At 40.3% G+C, this 24,316-nt stretch overlaps 1 protein-coding gene across 1 annotated transcript in view; it reads right to left on the reverse strand.

Annotated features, from left to right (window-relative positions):
* Positions 1-530: 530 nt before the first annotated feature.
* The window catches only part of hpse2 (heparanase 2), a 51,145-nt gene continuing 27,359 nt past the window's right edge, over positions 531-24,316 (reverse strand). Inside the window, exons 4-12 of the mRNA XM_056436167.1 lie at positions 22,786-22,959; positions 21,698-21,869; positions 18,562-18,609; positions 11,947-12,040; positions 11,011-11,117; positions 10,690-10,804; positions 7,415-7,560; positions 4,902-5,048; positions 531-2,282 (exon numbers count right to left, since the gene is read on the reverse strand). Coding sequence (XP_056292142.1) covers positions 2,120-2,282; positions 4,902-5,048; positions 7,415-7,560; positions 10,690-10,804; positions 11,011-11,117; positions 11,947-12,040; positions 18,562-18,609; positions 21,698-21,869; positions 22,786-22,959 — 1,166 coding nt within the window. The 3' untranslated portion in view covers positions 531-2,119. The remainder of the gene's footprint in view (positions 2,283-4,901; positions 5,049-7,414; positions 7,561-10,689; positions 10,805-11,010; positions 11,118-11,946; positions 12,041-18,561; positions 18,610-21,697; positions 21,870-22,785; positions 22,960-24,316) is intronic.

Here is a 24,316-nt window from a genome sequence, read left to right on the forward strand (position 1 = left end):
TTGTCAATGCATCAGCAGACTGAGCCAGCGTTGGCCCGGGCTCAGGCTGTCTGGGCCGGAGCCCGGAGGTTTAGCCCCATCCTGGCTTCATGTTTCCCATCAGCAGCGACAAGACAGCACTCTTCCCACTACAAAGACTTGCTCCAGACTCCAGCTGCTTCCACATCTGGGGCCTCAGAGTGTAACAGTTTGTGCGTGTGGGTAAGGATGTAAGGAGTCTGCTTGAATGTGGCCGTTTGGATACGTAGGTTCTTTCTCGTGGCATGCGGTTCTGTTTTTCTTTGTGCTCCCATGTGGGCATATAGCATATCCTCTCAACTGTTTGTTGTCCTTGAGACCGTGTGCACATCACTGTTATATCCCGAGAGCCACTGGCGAGTCTTAGCTCAGTGTTAATTCACTTGATGAGACGTAGCTGTCTCGTGAATGCAACTTGTGAGTTCACGGACAAAGTTTGAGTCCTGTGGCGTGATGAATTCAAAACAAATACAACGTCCAAGTTATTTGTAGGTGTTTATTATCAATGTAAACTTCTTTTTTAAGAAAAATAATATATAGGCACACTTTACATATTAAAATAATGCTCTTCAAAAGAAATATGAACATCTCTACGTCAACTATGAACAAATATTCTTTAAATGTAACGCGTTCGGCTTATCTTCCCCTCATTGTCTTAATTCGTGTCAATACAGAGAACACGATGACGTCTTTACTCACTCTTTGGTTTCAGTCTCGAGAATAAGAAGCCAATCAATATATAAGATGTTAAAATGTTAAGAAATTAACTTAAATAAATGTGAAACATTCTTAATCTTAAGGTACTTGCTTTCTTGCAACAACAAATAAAAACGACATGTGCATCTATCACACAAATTTATGACAAATTATTTGAGATATTTCTTTAGAGTTGGGGCATTAGTACCACTAACGTAACAGATACTTTTAGAATACAAATATAAAAACAAAGCAAAGTATAAATTAGATGTGTACTGTGTGTAGTAAGTAAACAAATCAAGCTTAAATCACTTATTTTCAACACTCTCTTTATGTACAATACATTATCTAATAATATATGATAGTAATCTGTACAAAAGTATGTAAAATATAGAATGTATATTTAGTACAAAAAACCCTAGCAGCATAAGAGGATTATAAAATATGTGTCACACTGAAGATAGTGAGATAGGTTCAAATACACCAGAATTTTATTTTACTTTTGAATATTTAAATGGAAAGCAAAACCCAGATTGTGTCTGAATGCAGGTTGATGTGAGGCCAGATGTTGTGGAGGTGTTCCCACTATTTTTCACCTGCAGCAGAAAAGCAATGATACACACAACAAACAAACAAACAAACAAACAAACACAGCCTTCAAAACAAACAGACTTCCCCTTTAAGCCACTTGACATGGAAAGGAAAGACTGGAAAGACACATCAGTAGCTTTATCAATACAACAGAGGTACACACACACACACACACACACACACACACAGCACTTGGCCAGTCCAGGCAAGACAGTTCACACACACCATGGCATCTTCCTCTTTGTGTCTGACTGACGTGTATCTGCTGTTATGAGTTTCCTCTCAGCTGGTCAGTGAAAGTCTAGAACAGAAAATCTATCTTGGCGGACACAGAGATAACAAACTCTAGGTTTTACAATCCAAGAGAAGAACATATAGCTTAATGAAGTCAAAGACTGTGGACTTTTACGATATTGCGTAACTTCATACAAAGCCACAAAACAATCACTGTCAGGTCTTGTGGTCTCTGAGGAGTTGCTGGTGAGAAGAGTTGAAAAGTGTTCAGTGCAGCCCTGTTCGGGTGTTCTGGGCAAGTCTCTCTTTGTCGGAGTGGAGAAGACAACGAGGAGAAGTCTGGGTTCATTTGTAATCTAAACATTAATATTGAAATAGTGATTGGAGAGGTTGTTAAACTAGAGGACTGTACTGAAATCAGGCCGAGTGTACACTCTACTGAAGTGTCCTTGAGCAAGACAACCCTAACAGAGTGTTGTCCTGACCTCCCTGTGCTTCCCAGCGAGGTGGAAAAGAATTTAAGAACCAAACCATTTTTTTAAGCTTTGGGTGAAACTGGCAGACGGTCCGTGGGTCGGCGCTATCTCCGGCAGGCGTATGCGTTAATGTTTTTGATGACGTAAAAGCCGACGGTCATGGGAGGCATGGCTATCGTCCGTCCAGCTCTCAATGTCTTGGGCTTCAACTCTGGGAACGTCTCGTTGTCCACCATGAGCAGCTTCTCCCCATTCAGCAGGACATACCTGGAACACGAGGAAAGCGGGAAATACAGACTGATGAGCTCAGGGAGGGAACCGGTTCTCCACCGGCTTCTGACCAAATGTGCAGGAAAGACGTGTCGGTTAATAACATGTTTCACCTCATCAACAAAAGATGGCGACATGCAGCTTCAGGCTTTTTGTTTTGATTCTGTCAAACGTACACTTGAAGGCGCTGTTGTTACAAAATTGCAAAAGAGTGGATTCTGCAGTGAACAGTTTTGAGTCAGCTGGCTGAAATAATACATTTTTAAGACTTCAAGCAAAGAACATATTCTATTTCTGCAACAATCTGGACGACTGCGCTTTCCTGTCTGAGCTATAGAGATAATGTACAGGACTAATAAGAATTTTGTAAATAATTTTTTAAAAGGCAAATTGTAAAAATTGTTATTTCAATATAATCAAATGTCTCATGATCCTTAAAATCACCGTTGCGTGAGACACGAACAGGTCGCTATTATACTGTATATTCAACAACAAAAAATCACAGTGTAAAAGTAAAGTTAATAGTTTAGCAAACAGCTAAAAATGTACACTACCGTTCAAAAGTTTGGGGTCACTTAGAAATGTCTTTATTTTTCAAAGAAAAGCACTGTTTTTTCAATAAAGATAACATTAATCAAAAATACACACTATACATTGTTAATGTGGTAAATGACTATTCTAGGTGGAAACGTCTGGTTTCTAATGAAATATCTCCATAGGTGTATAGAGGCCCATTTCCATCAACTATCACTCCAGTGTTCTAATGGTACATTGTGTTTGCTAATCGCCTTAGAAGACTAATATCTGATTAGAAAACCCTTGTGCAATTATGTTAGCACAGCTGAAAACAGTTATGCTGGTGATATAAGCTATACAACTGGCCTTCCTTTGAGCTTGAAGTTTGAAGAACAAAATTAATACTTCAAATATTAATCATTATTTCTAACCTTGTCAATGTCTTGACTATATTTTCTATTCAATTTTCAATTCATTTGATAAATAAAAGTGAGTTTTCATGGAAGACACAAAATTGTCTGGATGACCCCAAACTTTTGAACGGTAGTGTATATATTTTTCATTTGAATTCTTTTAGCATAAAACACTTAGAATATAAAAGAAGATTGTACAATCATTAATAGACTGATAGGCCCTGCTCAAGCTGCCTTTTAAAAGTAATTGTTTCTTTTTTAATTATGATATGCAACATAATAACTCGATCTCCTCAACCTGTATTTGCATTACCAACACACACACACCTTTCAACTTTAAACTGCTGCTGTTCTTAGTAACCATATTTTGTATTATATTGTTATACAGTAAAGTTCACATGATATAATATTTGATATTTATACGTGAGCTTTAAATTCTATAGAATATAAAATTGGACTTAATATGGAGAAGTTATAAATAGAAAATAATCAAGCTTTACTTGAAGATGCATCGACCTTAATACTTGGCCAGCGTTAAAAAGTCCTACTTCTCAGACAAATTTATAGACATCTGGTGCTGCTAAATTCTTCATAAAAGTCTCTCTGCGCTGCCTGTGGTAAAGGAAAGCACTTCAGGCCTGAAAAAGGCCCACCGTTAGCTTTCTTTTCTATTAATTGCCTTGTAATCCTGTTATAACACCTAAAACATCCTCCGTCATTATGTTGTTATTGAAGGATCATGGCTGAGCCGCAATGAAGGCCGTATGTCTACATCATATAACACACACACACACACACACACACACACACACACACACACACACACACCTGAGTCATTAGACTGTAATTCCAGGATTTGAGGCTCAAATCTGAGTCAGAATAACAGGCCAGAGTCTTAAAGAAAAGAGAGAAAGACTGAAAGCTTAAACTTTTCTTTTTAAAGGACGTTTTAAGGCAATACGACTTGTATTACATGTAATACATGAAGTGTAATATAGCATAGAAAAAATGTAAACTGAATTCTGAGTTTAAATAGAATAAATATGGAAGGAAATAAAAACCCATTAAAAGAACCACATTTCATTAAGGGGCGCTAACATATTAGAGTTTACACTTTCAATACTCTAAAAAACCACAATCTGCACAATATTAAACATTATAGTTTCTGTTTCATATGTCATGGGGGTGTATATTTCATTACACTTTTGTCTAAGTCACTCTGACAAAATAAAAACTGAAATATAAAATAAAGTTGGCAGTTTTAGGAAAGCAGTGGAACATATCATAACTGTTTAAATTAATCCTGAAACCCAATGTTTTTTTTATTAAAATTGGAACAGGGTTTATTCTTTATTTACTTTTTATGGTATTATTGTTAATGTTGTCTGAAACCATTTTAAAATCTTGATAGAGAGGAAGCAGTTATTGCACATATGCGTATTTATTTGATTGTTTATTCAAACATGCCGACTCACTGTAAATGATACAGCTCAGTCCAACAACCACAGTTCTCTTAAAAGGAGATCCCTCCAGCATTTTAAGTGCCAGTTTTTAACACCCTATTAATATTGTAAAAATAAATAAATAAAAAGAAAAGACCCATAAATTTGTTTATGAAATTCTTATTATCCCTTTTCATCATCTCAACGCCTTTCACACATTTGCAAAAACAATGAGTTTGACTCACTTGGCTCGGAGTCCGTCCGTGCCGTAAGGTTGCAGCAGGTACTGATGGACCATATTGTTCCGTAAGGTCCCCGCCAGCTTGATTTTCTTTCTCGACCGATGCAGGTTGATGATGTAGATCGTTATGGACCCTCTCACATAGTTATGACTGGTGTTGCAGAGAAAATGATGTACATCAAATTAATTTTCCTTTTCGTTAAGAAAAGACAATGTGAAAGAAAGAAGGCTCTTCTCCACATCTGTAAATGGGGTTTCATCATATATTACATTGACATGTTGGATAAAAATCTCTATAATTAAAGATGACTACAAAGAAAAGAAAGCCTTTGATATTTTTTTCGCGCATATAGAAAGCGGATCAAACCCAAACTCCTTGATCTAATCTGGATCAAAAGGCTTGTAGAAAAATAATAAAGTAAGATAAAGCATGCTCAAGAATGGAATTACTAGCAGTGAGTTATCATCTATATTTAGTATGAACCACATTTCATTTTCAAAGCCTTTATCATCCCTCTAAAGGCTATCTGCTGTGAAAATCTGCTTCTCTTGTACAGTTTCCAATATTAAAACCTGTCGCTGTGGAGGCCGGGGTCAGATGAATGCAACGGGCAACACTTCTTGAGTTACACAGACAACAGTGATGGAATCCCTCGCCGCAGAGCAAAGCACGGGGGACTGGGATAGCGATACTGGCCAGAGGTAAATAACGAAGCCAGACAGATAAGACAAACATGATAAAATCTAATAAGGGCCCCGATACAAGGACAAAGACAACACAGCTGTAGTGAATACCACATGTCGGCCTTCGTGTTCAGGGTCAGGACTGGTAGACATCTCTCCTAGTTACCACCTCCAAAAAATCACATCTATAAAGCAATCTTGGTTTCGGGTTCGATGTTAATCTTAATTCTTTCGGGCTCAGCCAATATATTTAGCGAGAGAAGTGAAGGAGTGTCCTGTCGATGGGAACGCGGTGTGTCTGACTTTGTGTTAAACTCTTGCAGCCTCGCTTCTGCTCTGGCTCTGAGTGACAGATCAGATGGTTAGATGGAGGGATGGATAATGACGTCTCAGGCCTTTTATATGAGGAGGTTCTCAGCGATCCAAACTGGGAACATAAACATGTGTTGATGCTGTTTGATGTTGGAACGTCACTGTAAAGTGAAAATGCTCTGCAAACCACCGAAAGGGGTAAAAGGGCAGGGGAAGTCAAATATCTAATCCGTAAAGCCTTTTCAAACCACTGACTGACTGGCTGTAGTCTTTGCTGTCTCACACAGTGCAGTCAAACCACTAAGACTAGACTGGCTCGTCCACTTAAGGGCTGCCTGTGTAATACCACAAAATGGCAGAAATAACTGAAACGTTGGATTCAGGACGGACCGCTTTAGTGCTTTGCTGTCTGATCTTATGAGTCCACGGCTGATTGGCGTGTTGAGTGGAGCTGAGCTGACCACATGCCGTGGGCATCTCTTTGCTCCCAAGCGACTTGTTGAAAAGTATTTCAAATGTTTGCATGCATGTCATCAGGCCTCATGTGTGCGTTGGTTGCCCAGTTATCAACCATCTATCTATGCAGCACTCCACTAATTTTCTAAGAGATGGTCCACCTGTAAACGAGTCCTGTCTAGAATAAGGCTGTAAATCTAGCCTGGTGCTGACAGCCACTGGCCTGGGTTAAATGATAACCTTGAACAGGTCATGGTTGCACTCTTTATCTCCCCCCGGCACAGACCGCCTTATTGTCCCTCCTCCTCAAATGCCCCTCCTCCAGCCAATCCGAGATGGGATAAAGGCCTCGCACACCTTTCAGCGTCTCTTTGACGGAAGAGACAGAACCGACACACCTGATAAGTGATACCCGTTAAGTTGTGTAGGGTCTGAGCTGTAAAGAGCGGGTTTCTGTGGTCTGCTTATTTATGGGAAGCAGAATGGGCCGGCTGGGAATTTTGTTCATCCCCACCAGACACTGAGTCTCAGGTGTTTGCAGGACGCGGGGACTCTGTTTTACATTTAAATCTTCAAGGAGATTCAAGTATTCCTACACATCACTGAAAAGCTGAGGGGATGTGCTTTGTCATCTGTCAGCTTCAAATGAAAAAAAAAAAAAATACACTATTGCTGTATTTAACCCTCCTGTTACCTTAGGGTCAATTTGACCCCATTCAATGTTTAATGTCGGTGTTCTTTCGGGTCAATTTGACCCCAGGCTGTTTTTCACTGTCAAACATATAAGAAATATCAACTTTTTTATATATTTAAAGGGCTATTTAGGTAGTCAACAAACAAACATAAAGTACCTCACACTTAAACTTGGAAAACAATATTAATTCTAATAATTTTCTGGAGGTTTTAATTGCTAGGGTCAAATTGACCCCAAGGGTAAAATATGTCAGTAAATATAAAGGTAACAGGAGGGTTAAACATTGAATGGGGTCAAATTGACCCGAAGGTAACAGGAGGGTTAAGTGCCGGTTACAAACTAATCCAAGGTGGGTACGCTGTAGTACATACTTGTAGTAGCTGGTACAGTGGGCGTAGATACGCAGCTTGTCTCGTATGACTCGTCCGGGCTGCGGCTTCCTCTGCAGCCCGGCCACCTGCACGGCCAGAACCCTCGGACCCACCAGACGCTTGAAGACCAGAGAGAACCAATAATCCTGGAAGGGCAACACCATCACACCATCACACCATCACACACACACACACACACACACACACACACGGTTACTGGAAAGGAAGTTTTAAAGACCCGATCTGACTGAAGGAACAGTTGCCATCTCCACTTTACTTACATACAAAGGTAAATATGCCATAATATTTATTATTTAAAGAGACCAATCATCACAGCAATGGTGGATTGGATTCCCAAGAAAGGAAATATTACTAAAATCTCCATTTTGTTTCTTCAGCCCTGAAGTGTTATGGTAATTGTAGATTAAGTTTCGCAAACTGTGAAAATTAAGAATGTGTCAACCAAGTGACAGGGGGAAAAAATAGATATATTTCATAAAAATATCTGCCCTTTGACACTTAAACATTGAGTTGGAGCTGATAGCCCATGTAACATGTCACTTTGTATCGAACAACCGCTGACCGGTTTATGATTGACGTCTCTCAAATATGACATTTTTACAAAATATTATGCTCCATCATGAATTGCTGTTTCATGTTGAGTGGCCCACCATACTGTGTCTCACTCTACAGACTCAACACCTCTCCGAGAGACCCAGAACAACATGTGCTCCTCAGGAAGTTCCCATGCAATCCTGCATATGGCAACATTTAAGGGCTTCTTTTTTCCATGCAGGCTTTAACTTAATTTGCTGCCAAGGCATCGAAGAAGCAGAGCACAGTATGGAACTGTATAGTGTTGCCCATAGGCAGGATGGATGGGTGAATGTATGGCCACAACTCTGATCAATGATCATTACATAGTGTATCAAACAGCGCAAAGAAAGATCCAGAGTTGTATTTGTGTAAGATGGCTAGACTGATTTTTTATTCTTGCTTTGTGTTTAAATTTCAAAACTCAAGTAAAAGAAACCAGAAAAAATGTGATATATTTTCAACTTTGGGGTTGTGGGTAAGGTCACACATGTGCAACATTAACATTCGCCTCCTGTTCACTTCCATTCTATGCAAGCGAAGGGGCAAAACATTTGCTTTCGGTGGTGAAGCAAATTCCCATCTTTACATTTGCATGGATTTCAACTTTAGTGAACTTTCATCTTGAATATTTCCTCGGATGCTGTTACCTTTAAAATCCCCATCCTGAACCGGATTTGGTGGGACATAAAATAGATTCAATTTGTTCACATCAACAGCGGTCTGACAGTCTGTTATTCTGTGTAATTGCCTGTGTGTTTGGCCCCCAACTCTCCTGAGAGACAGACATTAGTTGGAGGAACAACCATCTCTTTGAGAACCAATCAAACACCACAAAGACCAAGACAGTGAAAAACACAAGTAAACTAGTAACATGGCAAAGAAAAGTAGAAACACACACCAGAGACCAAATCTCAGCTGCACAGTTAAGGGAATAAAGATGCTAACAAGGAGAATAACAATCTGCTTTTGATGTTTAGCTAAATTGGACCAATGAGAGTCAGACCGCCTCATTGAGATGCTAATAATCCACAAGAATCCAGAGATCTAAGTATGAAGTCATACTATTAAACTGCATCCAGTGCGATCTTCAACATGTCAGTGTTTTTAATTTAACTCGACCCATGAAGAAGTTAACAATCTTCTTCCTGATTGGGTTTCCCGTAAACAGAGAACAACATATCCACAGCACGCCCACGATATGCAGCGTCATGAAGGGCTGCAGCCTGAAGGTTCCACATGGGGAGATGCGACAGAGGCACGAGCTCCCTGCTTTGTTTCTGAGATGTGTGTGAGGGGTGGACAACTGGAGCACATCTTTTCTCCTCACAGCATTTGATTTCAAACAGGAGCATTATGCAATACATCTCAAAGTTTCTCCAAGAAATATTCTCTATTCACTTAAGTTTAGGAGTTTACAATCTTGGGGACAACAACATCCTGTAGAGTGTAAACAAAACAGAGAGAATGAGGAAGGAAAAAAAAGGGAAAACATAACTGTGTAAAAAGGTAAAGAGGTTGAGTCATTCAGTGGGCAGCGGTTTCAACTGGATTCTCTCAATGGGGGAGTCCTCCTGGAGGAGAAAGGGACAGCTTATACATGTTCCAAGTTCCCAAATGTCTCTCAGCAGGTAAGCTGGTGCAGCATTTAGACATCCAGCCATGGTAAAAGCATTGTGGTTCTAGCGGGAGACCTTCATTCTCAGAAAAGGAAAATGAAGCCATCTCGATAGTATTGTAAATAGCTTATAGTTGAAGTGAGGCGTGCATGCCAATGAGGGACATCATATCATTAATGGTGATAATTGTATTTTTGGCTTGCCAATACTCATTCTGGAAGCTATTTCTGACCAAAGAAAGAATGAAAGAATCTTGAATAATAACAAATGATGAAACAATAATGTACCGTGCATGGCCTTAATGTAAGCATCTCACCCCTGCTCTGATGAATCTAAAAAATAATTTATGAATTTATTAAATCTGTTTTCTAAACTTGGCACACGGTAGAATTTGATAACGCCTTAAAACTTTCCCCCCAGCAAAATGAGATCAGTGTTAGACAATGACAAGACTTTAAAAAAAGAATTACCAAGAACATGCACGTTCAACATCTGCATTGTTAAAATAATTCCCTCTTCATGGTCAGATCATGAACAACTCAAGGAGTAAATCAGATAACTAATTCAGAGTAGTGGACATAGCGTGTTGTCCCTCTGTGCCTGCATGATTCAGACCAAGGGACCAGGAACTTGGGACTGGGCAGTTCCATTTCCCAGTGTTGCAGACTATTCCACTGACATGCCTGTGCATCAGATCTCAGGTTGCAGATCTCTCACCAGTGGACCGTCCCGCACAGAGAAGCACACAGTTGTGATGGGGGTTGAGGGGAGCAGTGACACTGTCCTGAGCCACTGACAAAGGGCTAAGGTTACATGGCATTTCGCCCCCGCGTCTAGGCACTCATCGCCACTAAACGGCTTTCATCTCTCCTAATAGCTCCCACGGGAAAGAGCGAGACGTGCCATCGAGGCACTGGGTCAGGTACAGAAAAGGACCAGAGCGCAACAGACCTGCTCAGGTCAGATCCTTGTTGTTGTGAGGAAGACGAGTGCCACGGAGGCCGTGACAATGGAAACCAACTGCCTTTCTAATTCTTGTTGAACTGAAATGGAGAGACTCACGGGTAAAGGGTTGAAGTTCTGGTCCACGAGGTGAGTGTATCCGTAGTCAAAGAATGAGTGACGCAAGACAACATCAATCCCTTGCGCAGCAGCCATACCCAGCGCGTTCACCCACCTGCAACAGTGATATGAACACAAGCACACAGAAAATAAACATGAGGAAAGCAACGGCACAGCCTTTGATCGCCAATAATAAAGCTTTGGGAACAAATATGTCTTTCTTATCTTGTGCAGCTGGTTCAGTTCATTATCATCAAAGGTATCATTACCTACACACCACAATGGTTTCTTAAGCAGCGACGGCATGGTGATATAACTTACAGAAAGCCAGCAGCGTATGTGTCAGAGAGATTACTGAGGCCTCCGGCCCACGCCGGCCCCAGTCCACCCAGCCACACCTTCTTACCGGGAGTATGTGTGTTCACAACCTGCATTGAGAGTGATAGAAACGCAGGTGTATAAACAAAATCCACGCTGAATTCAACTTCGTGAAAGCTCCAATCGGATTTCACTTTTGGGTCTTTTGGATCAATGCACGTGAAGAACTGGATGTTGTGCTACTGAATGCTTTTCTGATGCTGACTGAATTTGAGTGACTCTGCAAAGTGACGGTAAGTCAATGCAGCTGGTTAAACAACACAAACACAAAGATGCACACAGAATAAGACAACATCAGTGGGAATCCACAGAAGAATATCCCTTTCATTACATTTCATTACAGGTTTATGTTTAGAAGCCTTCTTTCAAATGTCACATTCATGCAGGTACAGACACAACATGTGATCTCTGCATTTAAACCATTCCAAGCATAAGAGGGGAGTGAGGTTGATTGTCTTGCTCAAGGACACTTAGGTCAGTAGGAGCCGGGGGTTGAACTGCCAACCGTGGGGATGACCCATTTTAACACCGTGAGGAGACAACCCTTTTACCCTGAAGGCTCACTCTTGTGCAAAGCACATATGGCCTTATCATCACAAACACGAGCTGCGGGTTGATGCGTGCCTCGGCAAACTCAAATAAAATGCAAATGTTTCAAATTTGTTGTTTCTTTCCATCTTCCTTCAAGATGGTTTGATGTATGACCTCTAAAAGACACACCAGACCCCAATCGAATGTTGTATCTACAATACAGCTCTAGATCGGAGGTATGGTATGCATTGAGCAGCCACTTCATAGATAGTTGATGTCGATTTATAGTTTAATTTACAAAGTGTACACGAGCTACGTTAAATTTGAGGACTTTAAGAGAAACGTTACCTTAGTGACTTTCGTGATCTGCTCGGTCAGCGTGTCCAACAGACGAGTTTTTAGGAAGTCCTCCACTTTGTTCACTCTGCCATCCATGTAATAACTGTCATGGAAATGCAAAGAAAATGCTGTGAGAGAAATATTCTCATCCATCCACCCATCAATCGGATTATACTGTTTGGAGTTTGATCTGGCAAAAATGTAAATAAAATGTACAGTTATGTTGTGTAATTAAAACTATATATTATATGAAGTTATTGTATTATTCTCTATATCAGACAGTCATGAAAAAAGTGCACATTTAAATCAAGTCAAGAGGCTATTGGCTGAAGCTATAAGGCTCACAGGACACTACCAGGCAGCTCAGACACACGTCGTTAACTTTAAAGCTTCAAAAACATAGTAACTTAACATATACAACGCAAAAATGGATTCTCTGTAAACATTGCTGAGGTTCCTTTTGGACTGCAGGTTTAAAATCCAAAGCCCTTATTATGCTTTTCATTGGTCTCATGGATTCAATTCAATTTAGTTTATTTTGTATAGTCCAATATCACAAATTACAAATTAGCCTCAGAGGGCTTTACTATCTGTACATATACAACATCCCTGTCCCAGGACCTCACATCGGATCAGGAAAAACTCCCAAGAAATAGAAAAAACCCATTCACAGGGAAAAAAGGGAAGAAACCTTGAGGAGAGCAACAGAGGAGGATCCCTCTCCAGGATGGACAGAAGCAATAGATGCCATGTGTACAGAAGGAATCATTACAGAGTTACAACACATTCAGTGATTATGACAGAGTGTATGAATAGTTGGCAATGAGTGTATGATGATGGACATATACAAATATACCTGAGCATACTGACAATCCAATTACATGCAGGGTTTCATGAAAAAGGAAAAATACAGACTTCCATGTGCGTGTGAAGGATAAAGACAGAGGGAGGATGTTAAGAGAGCACAGGGAGAGAAGGGTTCATTGAGCCAACGTCCGGAGCCCATCACGCTGCAGGCAGACAGAAAGCCTCTCCAAGATCTCTGCAAGATCAGAGCGCAACAACCACGGACTCTAGTTCATGTTTCAGATACCACAAAACACACTTGCATCTTATTGGCAGAACAAAGCAAAAACAGATTTGTTGAGTGAGTCTGAACATCGAACGATATGCGTTGAAACAAATGACAACCAATCAGTCGGTCAGCACTTAGATTAAGTTGCTTATGTTTCATTATGTCTGATTAGTAAAAACATAAGAAAGCATTAACACTGGGAAAAAAATCAATATTAATAAGAACAAACAAGACTGTTAACATTGTTAACTGGTTTAGTTACAGTTACAAACAGAGTCCCTAAACTTCCTGTTCTTCAAAACCAGTTCAACAGTTCGGGAGAGCTATTAGTCATTTATTAGTGATTCCATTAAATAATTAGGCACTGCATCTTAAAGCGTTAGAAGCTTCATCAGCCGGCTTATCTTTGTGGTCAGGTGAATCCAGATCTAAAAAAGGAAACACTACCACTCACATTGCTTATAAAATATTTGCTCTGATCTTCTCTCAGTAGGCTGGTGGTCATATTAGTCCACACTGTACTTGCCTCACTACATGTTAATCATATACATTTAAGTAACAGCAACATGATTTTTAACTTCATAGGTATGAATACTGAAAGATAAGAATATTATCTGAATATCCAACTCTATTGGATGATCTTTTTTTGCGGCACATCCAGTGATGTCATATAAGGGCAACAACCCTGACTAAAAATAGTCTGTAAAATCCCCAGATCAGTCATAAGAAACCGAACACTTTGAAATCATAAAAAGTAAAATGACGAATGAGAAGAAATACTTGTATTGTCACATTACATATAGTTATATACATATATTAAGGCAAGTAGATTAAAGAATACTAGTCAGCAGCAAATGTATTCATCAAAAGTTCAACAAATATAATGGGAGGCAAAGCCAAGGAAGAATGCTGTGTACTCTGTGTAGTGAATAATAAGGCCAATAGACAAGAAACCAGAGAATCATAACAACAAAATATTCCAAAACAAAGGAACCTCAATTGATCCCACTTAGAAAAGTGTGATGTGCCAACAACGCTGCTGAGAACAGAGCTGAATTACATTCATGTGGGATGCAACAGTGCTGCAATCTCAGTTTAACCTCATTGAAAATGTCATCACCATGTTGGAGGAGTCCCAAACTCCTGGCCCCAAACTATAAACAACGCATAGATTAAGTCAGAGCTTCACACAAATTATTTGGTTATCCTGTCATCTTTCATGAGAACTCACAATAATCATTTAGTCCAGATCACAGGGACAGAAATTCCAGTTCATATATGGAAAGAGAATAAAATACTAAGTTGTATAGCTATGTATTTAACTGCAGATTATTACTACTAGTAATTGTGTCTCGGGTTTATAAAAGCATAAAGTGACAAGACAATATTGTCTTTATTTACTTCAGGTTGATGGTTCATTAAAGCAGAAACCTGAGGAAGAAATGAATAAAAAGAAAGTTGTTTTAGTATATCGAACAGGATTTAGAGAATAACAGCTTAGTATTCATGCATTGGTGAAAGACCTAAGCTCCTAAAACAGAACCAAGAACTCTGCCTTTCTTCATCCAAAACATGTCTCGATGCTGCCAGACGAAACTATGAAATGCAAAAATGAAACAACACTTTGGCCAAATGTTCTCTGAAAAGGATCCACTTGTCCACATGTTTGACTCTCACTGTGCCAGAGCATCAAAGACAGCGCACTAACAAAACTATCTAGCACTTTATTAAAACAGAAATATAATAACTAGATGTAATCATCATGGGCGGGTCTAAAACAGATGCTAGAGTATAAATAACAACAAGTGAAAAATACTCAGCTAAAACTAAAATACCTCCATTAAAAAAAAAAAGTTAAGTATATTAACAGATAAAATGTGCTTAAGTATCTAAAGAACTCAATAATAATGTGTCTTTTCCCATTCATATGTTGCATTAGGTCATGGTCACAGAGGACATGTTCTTATTCGTTGTTTGGTTGTTGCAGTGTCACATCTTCTCATAGTGTGTACCGTCGCCCCGCCCCAAAGCAGCCCCCCTGCTTTATGCTCTGTTGGACTCTGAATGCAGCGTCACTACAAACAGAACGTCGAGCTGTTTTGAAGAAACTTTTGTTTACAAAGTTTCCTGAGGTAATAGATCATGTGAGAAGTGGAGTCATATTGACTTCTCTACAATCAGACTTCTTTTTGCAACCAGAGGAGTTCCCCCCCGATGGCTGTCCAAAAGAATGCACGTTACTGCCCTGGCTTCACTTTCCTGACAGTTATAATACGTCTTAGTTACATCACGCTGCATTTATTTATGTCACAAAGTCTTTTTCCTGGTGAGTGATTCCCCCCCCTTTCAAACTCTTATTCTGTAAAGGAAAATATCATTATAATAATAATTCTACTATTTAAAGCTGTAGTGGAGTATAATGCAATTATTCAAATAAAGCACAAGTATAGTCTACAACAGCTCAAGGAATGGCCAGCTGGTGTTTGGGATGAGCGGAGGGGTCACAACGGAAGATGATGACGTGTTCATTGAAGTGTACCAGCAGGCCAGCATAAGATTAATCATTACATAACATCTGAATGATGTATGTGTGTGTGTGTATGTATATATATATATATATATATATATTAGGGCTGTGAAACGATTACAAATTTTAATCAGGTTAATCACAGGTTTCTGTGGATTAATCATGATTAATCACATATTACCGATATTCTCAGTATATTTTTGTGAGAACATAAAGATTTATGACAAGAGACGGATATATACATATATACACAGGGATGCACATAACTTGCTCACCAGTGTGCGCGCATCGCGGCTGAGCTCGGGGGGGGGGGGGGGGATTAAATCCTGTAATTTAATCATAATGCGTTAACGCGTTATTTTTCACAGCACTAATATATATATATAGCTTCTCTCAGGAATGCCATGAGTGAATTTATAGTCTGTGTTTTTCTGACCAGAAAGGAGGAGATCGTTGTCATGGTTTTCCTCCACTCAGCTACACTATCACTTAATGAACGAGAGAGATTAACAGTGTAGTCGAGTAAAGCTGATGAACATTTATGTTTCTGAAAAAAGTCAAAAGTAAAAGCTTCTGATCCTTCTGTGAAAGAGCCATTAAATGTACCTTTCATCACTTCATTATTGAAATGAGTTTATTAGGGTGCTTTCTTCACACCACTAATACCTCACTGCTGGAACAATTACTGGACAGCTCACATCAATGGTGTTGCTCAAGGGGATCTAAACACTAACTCGTAAATATGTCCCTGTTTTTTACAGCTAGAACTGGCAGCCATCACATGTTTGACTTAACTCTCTCCCCTTAAAGCAGCCACGTTAGGTAAGGCAGAGCATGTTCACTGAGTTTAGGTTAAAGGTGTGGTTGTTAAAGTTGGGTGTTTGATGAAACAATCTGTGCACATATATTACTTTATTTTCTTACTTCAGTCTAACGGGAACTAATCATGCAGATAGTTCTGGTTTTATTTGCCCAAGATTGCGATGTTCATACCTGAAATGTTTGCCACGAGCGAAATATAACAGAGGTGGATGGAATCGTGTGCTCAAAGCCCTAAAACAAGACTAGGAGTCTCCAGGCACGCTCACGGCTCTTTGAGGCTGTTATTAGCCACAGCAGTCGTGGCTGGCGCCAGGATCTTTTCTCTCCTGGTGCAAAGTGGAACCTTAACCAATATACATTTCCTGTTAACTGTGTACATGCTCGTAAAATGAATTATTATAAATGATTATAATAAATGATGTTTCTATTGCAAAAACTAAATACATCATAGTCTGACAATATGCGTGGATCAGCGACAGAGTGAATGGTTATTAACTTTTACGTTTAAAAAAAGACGAAGTATAACAATGTTTGAGGAGTGTTAACTGGGGAGACATTTGTGACGTGGCTACAACGCCCGACAGCCCCAGTGCAGTGCCATGTCTGACCGCCATGCTTGGAGCTGAATGCTAACATGCTCACAGTCCCATTGACAAAGCATCATGCTCATGTTTTGCACTTAATGTTTATCAACATTAGTTAATTAGCACTAATCACAAGGTAAAGCTGAGGCTGGTGGGAATGTCATTAGTTTGTCAAATATGTGGTCTTAACTAAAGTGTTGGATCACCAAAGCAATCACACCAAAAATCATAGCAATCCAGTCAATTTAATTTGAAGCCTCAAACGTCAACCTCATGATGCCACAAGAGAAGCTCTGGGGATCCCCAGAGATGAATCCTCTGTGGTCAATAGACGTCTGTAAAACGTTTCATGGCAGTCCATCTTATAGGTGTCCAGTTAGCGTGGACCAAGGAGGTGGAAGGACGAAGCAAATCAAAAGTGTCTGCATGGACACATACCACTGTAGGTGAGTGATTTAGGGATAGTGACCCTTTAACTTACAGGGAGAAAATATCTAAGATGTGTGCTCTAAAAAGATGGCAGGATAATAATTGAAAAAAATTGTATTGCAGAAAGACGGAAAGAGTCCCAGAAAGTAAATACTACACTGATGAAGTCGGATAAGAAGTAACTGAGACAAGATGCTGCAAATGGCAAACTGCAATGTTGTGGGGGAAAAACGTCATCACATAATGCAAACCACTTATCAATGTTTTATGATCTGGGGGTGCACAAACGTTTCATAACCAACATGTTTCATCATCACAAGAGCCATCAGAACACGTCTGACCATGAGCCACAGACAAGCTCTACCAAATCCACATGGCTCTAAACCAGTTTATAATCAACACGCCGTTTCCATCCCACTACGCTTCATTCAAAGCAACGTGAACCAGCGGGAGTGGAGTCCAACCTGTGTCGCAGACGTGTTAATGAGTGGTCTCCATTTTTATGCGTTTGGCTTCTTTTGTAGAGGTCAGAGTTGCTGTCACGCAGGCTGGTTAGACTGGAATCTGGATCTCGAGTGTAAAGCGGGCTAAACAGAGAGAATGAGCCAGAGCATATGGTTTGATTTTAACAGTGTGGGTGGTGTTTTTCTAAGCCTTACTGACAGCCCTGCCTCCTTCCGTTTCTTCTAATTTCCCCTGATTAGACCTGACCTACCCCTTAATTACCACTCACTCAGACACACAGGGTTCGTCTGCGCTTACAGTGGTGTGTTATGTTGTGCAAGTTTAACACATGCGTGTAAAGAGATACTGATAAAACATGGGGGAAAGATCAAACCACCGATATGTCTGTATGCATTCCTGCAGGATGTGCAATAGATAAATAGCAGGTGTTAATAATTTAACACAAACACTCTCAGGCTCTTTTTCCTGTTGTTCCCTTAACAGGAGAAACACAATTCTCCTCATTATGCATCAGACTCTCTCCGTAAAAGTGTTAATAACGGTTGTTACTGGCTACTGCACACACACAACGTGCTGATAATGGTACACAAACACGACATGGCCTGTGTCGTTAGATTTATGGTTAGTTAAGTGAGTAGTATAGAGGACTGCAGATTGATTTTGGAGTTTTCTATCATATTATATATTAAATATTAAAATAGAAAAAAGGGTAAAATACCTACTGTTGCCACGTAACTGCATCTACAGCAGAGCCAGCGTTCTTCATGAACCTGAAAGTCAGAAAGACAGAGTTATCTTGAGTGTGGCACCTTTTCTTCAAACATTGTATGTTTGGGGTGACAGTGGCGTAGTGGTGCGAAGGGTTGTCCTTCAATCGGAGAACCGGTGGCTCAAGCCCCGGCTCGCCCATGTCGATGTGTCCTTGGGCGAGATACTTAACCCCAAATGTCTCCCGTAGCTGTGCCTATGGTATGTGTGTCAAAGTTAGCTACTCCTGATGTGCAGGTGGAACCTTAGTCCCTCCCATCAGGGTGTGAATGGGTGTTAAACTGGGCCTTATTTTCACATTAATAGCCAATTAGCAACTGTTACAATAAAATAGTACCCATCAACTTAACTACCAATACCTGGGGATATGCGGCAGACATACAGGGCATTCTTGTTTTACCCTAAATTATTTGGAAAGTGCAGTGAATTTATTAATTTTGTTCATTGTAGTTAAAATAAATACATGTGTATTAACTGCAAACTACAAAGAATCTAGACAATAAAATGCATTTCAAGCCTGACTACTTTTATAAAAACGGTAAACATGACTAAAGTGTTTTCAGGAGCTGTTTCTGCAGGCTATAAAGTTTGCTTTTAATTAGTTAAAAACCCGATTGCTGGACACAAACCCAACATATACACAACACAGTCCCTCCTGCTGTATGCCTTCCTCTGCTTGAGCTTTTGCGTTTCGTGTGTTTTTCCGAGTCTACCTGACCCAAATCTCTCCATATTTGGGAGTAACAGCTTCAGACATGCCCAACTAGGTGTCTCTAAACTTTCACTGCTCTGGCTTGTTTAGTCTGTCCAGCTCTGATATTTGGACTGCTGAGCAGCTCAGTGTCTAATTCATCTTATTTCCTGAGAGCGGCAGAACAGTTGTGCTGTCAAACACAAGAGCCACCCCCTCGTAACTGTGTCAAACACACAAGAATCACCCCGTCGTTAAATGTGTCACCCGTGACCCGCGAATACTCCAGCTCTGTCCTCTTCATCCTCTCGCTCCTCCTCCTCCTCTTCTACATCTTCCTTCTTATCTGAGTCCTGCTAATAAATCAGTCTGAACTGTACAGTACACATACACAAATCAGTGCACACAAACACACACCTTTCATTTGCAGTAAATGTGAACTGTCAGTACTCAGTGAGATAAACATTCCGGTTCCTAATGGTTTTACTGATGTAAGTAGCTCAAGTACACAGAGGAGGGAACACATATCAAATTATTCTTTGCATTGCCACTTTCATTTCACTGCACACCCTGTGTGTGTATGTGACAAATAAAACATCTTGAATCTTGAATCTTGAATCCTCCGTCTTCCAACTACCTGTCAAATCGTGTGTGGTTGCAGAGAGGAGCTGGAGACAGATTCCGGCTGAGATATCCTGAGACATTAAACTGTTCCGTGTGTGTGTGTGTGTGTGTTTGTATAGCTGCACACACTTGCATAGGCACACATCATTTCAGCACACATTATTTTAACTTTATGGACCCTATTTTGGTTCAAAGGAAGGCTGTTCGCTGTTTATTTTACAACGTATTTAAAGCCAGAGCTACACATTCCCCCTCCGCTCCGTCACTTCTAATTGTCTTGTTACCTGTGTGCAAATATATATCTCAAATCCCCGACGACAGACCAGTAGAGCATTGATTACAGATTACTTTCAGCCACCCAGAACATAAAGTTTATTGTTGATGGTTGCCAACTGTAACCTGTCTACTCAAACATCATGAAATGTATAGCATAATTTCATCTGTATTTATTCACAAATGCCTGAGAGAAATTTCTATTAGTTGTTGCTGCAAACACAATATTAGCAGTGTTGTCATACATTACACACTGAATAAGATATTTCAACTAACAATATATTTTCAATTAACTTGCTAATATAATTTAAAACACTTTATTAACCTCTAATACATTAATGCACACTAACACAATTTGTATTTGTAAGCAGACATAGGCCAATCTGTAAATGTTTATTAACGTACAATACCTGTCAACATGTACAGCATCGCCTCTGAGGAAATGTTTACAACTGCATTTTAGTAACTCATTACCCGTTTATACACTATCCTCCACGTATGGTTGCCCACAGGAGGAGTTTCTACAACTTCTTCACATATTCCTTATAATTGCAACATTTGGGAGTTTCCACTTGTTCAGCTAAGTGTTATGTTCTTCATAGAATTGAGGTATTTTCTCCTTCAGGAAAAATAAAACAGTTCGTAAGGTCACGCTTTGTTTTGATTGTCCAGCACTGACAGAGTTGTGTATATCCATCGATGTTTGATTTTCATTCTGTTTGTTGTACAGCGCCACTGGTGCATCCATTTTAGTCACGTTTGTTTCTATTGCAACAAAACAGAAAAGCTCAGATGACGGCGTCTCTTAAGAAGCCCTTTTCTATTTGGTCGATAGAACTGAGAAAGCTTCTTTTCTTTCTCTGAGAGGAGTTTTAACAAACTGAAGCAGACCAATATCCAAAAGCCTGCACACCTACATTTAGTCTCTGATACACAATTCATCTGAGGGTTGTGATCAGCACCTATGTTAAACAATTGTTCATCAGTTTTATAACTTTGACCCAAAAATTAAAAAGCTATCTTATGAATATGATTTGTGCTGTTGACACGGTTTGTGTTTTGTTTGTTTTCTGTATTTTAGTTTTCATAAAATGTAGTCTGTAAACAATGTTTGTTGGCAGAAGACTTCACACTTAAATGTCCCGAGGGGACAAGCTGCAGTTGAGAGAGCGGCTGCTAGATAAGAGTCAGACCGGAGCTGGTGGAGCTTCTGGGTAAAACCAGCAGGTGGGACATTGCACCGCCACGTTATCAATCAGATGACACTTTATTTAGGTTGACATGGTATAACTGGAGCTGAGACGCTGAAACCTGCAGAGTGGAAAGCCATAAACACCGAACACTACTGCAATGTGTGTGTGCGTGTTAAACACAGTAAAGCCCGGTAAAAGTCTCACACACCGCTGCAGCATACTTTCCACTACCTTACCCCATTGTTTCCAGCAGGATAGCCTAACACAGACAGGAACCCCGCCCAGTCAGTGTTTTACTTGCTGACTCACCCGTCCAGCAGCAGGATGGCGTTCTTGCGGGGTCGTCCTGCATTGGGGCCGTAGAGGTGAGCTCGGTGGTAGTATCGTACAGACTGCAGCAGGGTCCGCAGCTTGATGTAGTCCTGTGCCAACTGGGTGCTGTTGACCGCACGGCCCACCATGCTGCGGTAGGCGTTAGGCTCTGGAGAGAGGAGATGCAGCGCACTGAGCCCGAGAGGAGCATTTATACAAGCAAAAGTGGGGAGGTGGAGAATAATATTGTTGTTGTAGTAGTCTGATCTTGCTCTCCGAGAGAGTATCCAACAGTCACTAGAAAAAGGGATAATTGGCCAATTGGCAGTAACACTTGGAGATCGGAGTTGCAGATGGACTCAGTGTCAGATTAATTGTCTAAACCCACATGGCGGCCTTGTAGAATCAGTAAAACTGAATGAGGAAAACTACACTTTATCCGGCCCACAGCTCTTTAACCACTCTACTGAGGAGCACTGTGATTGGCAACAACAAGTTGGGGTTAAGCTGCAAAATACAACTTTAATATGTCTGTGTTGTGTGTGTAAGTAGCTGTGTCGGTGCTATATTCCTTTACATGCATGTGCTTATTGTTTGCACTGGTCTCCAAACTAATATTTTGCAGCACTTCCAAGTCCTCACTCAAATGTTCACATGGTTCAATCTATGGATTTTCCATGGTACTTTGAGGCTGTTGAGAGCTTTGTTGCAGATGAAATGAAAATATTAAGTTATGTGCAGCAGAGAAACACAGGGCTCTGTGTGCACTGCAGCTCCCTTGAAACACAGATGGTTAGGATGACATGAGGACTAGCAGTCCTTTTCATCCCTGATTGAACATTCGCTGGACTCTCACTTAAAGCCAACTATTTAAAGTATCCAAAACAAAATGTTAAATGAACAGCATGTGCAAACCATTTTTCATAGCACAGCTTTTGTGGGGAAGAAAAATGGAATTCTGGAGAAAAAAATCTTTAATTCAAAGTGAAAGTCCTGTTTTGAAATGTTGTTAATTGTGTATTAAAGGCGACATACAGTCTGTCACGTGATGTAGTTGGCAGCATGTGGTGTGTCGCTGTACTGACCGTTGCCCAGCTCCCAGGAGATGTTGTACTTCTTGCCGGCGCCGTACTTGAGGAGGCTCAGGGTGGAGGAGGTGTTCCAGGAGTTGTCTGGGTTTCTGTGCAGCGCGTTGAGCCCCAGGATCAGGTGCAGACCAGCACAGTCGGCAAAATTGTACAGTTTGTCTAAAGACCTGGCTGGGAGAAACCCACAAAGCAGTTGTAACTTTGATTCTTTTTACGCACCTGGCTCCATTGCCATAACCACCGATATGTTCAGCTGCCTCTGTTTGCTTTTGTTGTGTGAATAAAGCGATTAAAGAAGAGAAATTCACTCAAAGTTATATTTTGTTTTTTGAATTTTGTCATGATGCAACATCTCTGGTGATTAACATTATGGGTGTTATTGTTTTATAAAGCCCTTTTTAATGCTGAGAAAAAGAGTAAAAAAAGGAAGAAAAAGATTTAGTAAAAACATTGGGTTTGTCTATTTAAACAAACACGCTTATTTGCATGTGACTCTCAAAGAAAAAGGGTGGCTTCTTCTAAATTCTTTAACCTCAGTAAATTGTAACATATACAATTAAAAGATCAAATTCCTCAACAGTATTGTGTATGGAAATTGTGGGTGGACTGAGCTTTTTTTAAAATTACATCTATTTTGCAATCTTTTGTCATCTGCCAGGTATTGGACTTTGTGTTCGTGCGTGTGTCATTTACATGACAGCAGAGTCTTGTCTCCCGCCAGTGAGAATGCAAAAAGACAGCGTTCCCATCATGGACTCCTGCTGCTCCTCGGCAGCTGACGACTCAGTCAAGGTATGTCTGCTGTCTCCTTTAAAACACATTGTTCTCACCGCTCAGTGAAGCCACACATGCTACCATATGATGAGATTGCTAAAAGTGTATGTATATATTTTAATATGCGGCTGCAGGCTGCTCCTGGATACCTCTTGTATTGACATTTAATCGGTTTGGAGTTATTCCATTTACGTAACTATTACCCCGGCATCTGATATATTTCCTCCTAGGTTCAACAGGAACCAGATGAAGAACGTGTGCGCGTCTGGTTCTGGCCAACATTTGTCCTAAACTGTGGGTTTGGCACCAGCTGAGTTGCCAACTGATTAGTCTGCCCGATGTGGAATGGAGGCAAAAGCAGCGCAGACCAAGGTGCATGTGAGGTTACTCTTCTGGATACACGTCGAGTTGGTACGGTCATGTGAAAGGTGTGAGGTTCTTTAATATTACTGTAGAATATTTAATCAATGGCTGTGAGAGATGCAAAAGTCAGAGTCAGAATAAATTGGAACACTGAACAATGCTTCAGCGCAATTGTGTTTTTCTATTCAAAATGTAATGCAGGTCATTATCTCCGATAGACCAGTGGTCTTCTATAATCCACAGTCCAAATAAAGGGAACAGACATTGCTTGTTGCACCTGGCATTGATTCGCTTTCCAGTAACGGCAGGACAAAGCCTGAAAACCAAAACAATGCTCGCAGTAACAACGCTTTTATTACACACAGTGCACTTCTCTTTCTATTTCTACTAA

Source organism: Pseudoliparis swirei, chromosome 17, assembly GCF_029220125.1.
Source record: "Pseudoliparis swirei isolate HS2019 ecotype Mariana Trench chromosome 17, NWPU_hadal_v1, whole genome shotgun sequence".
NCBI classification, from domain to species: domain Eukaryota; kingdom Metazoa; phylum Chordata; class Actinopteri; order Perciformes; family Liparidae; genus Pseudoliparis; species Pseudoliparis swirei.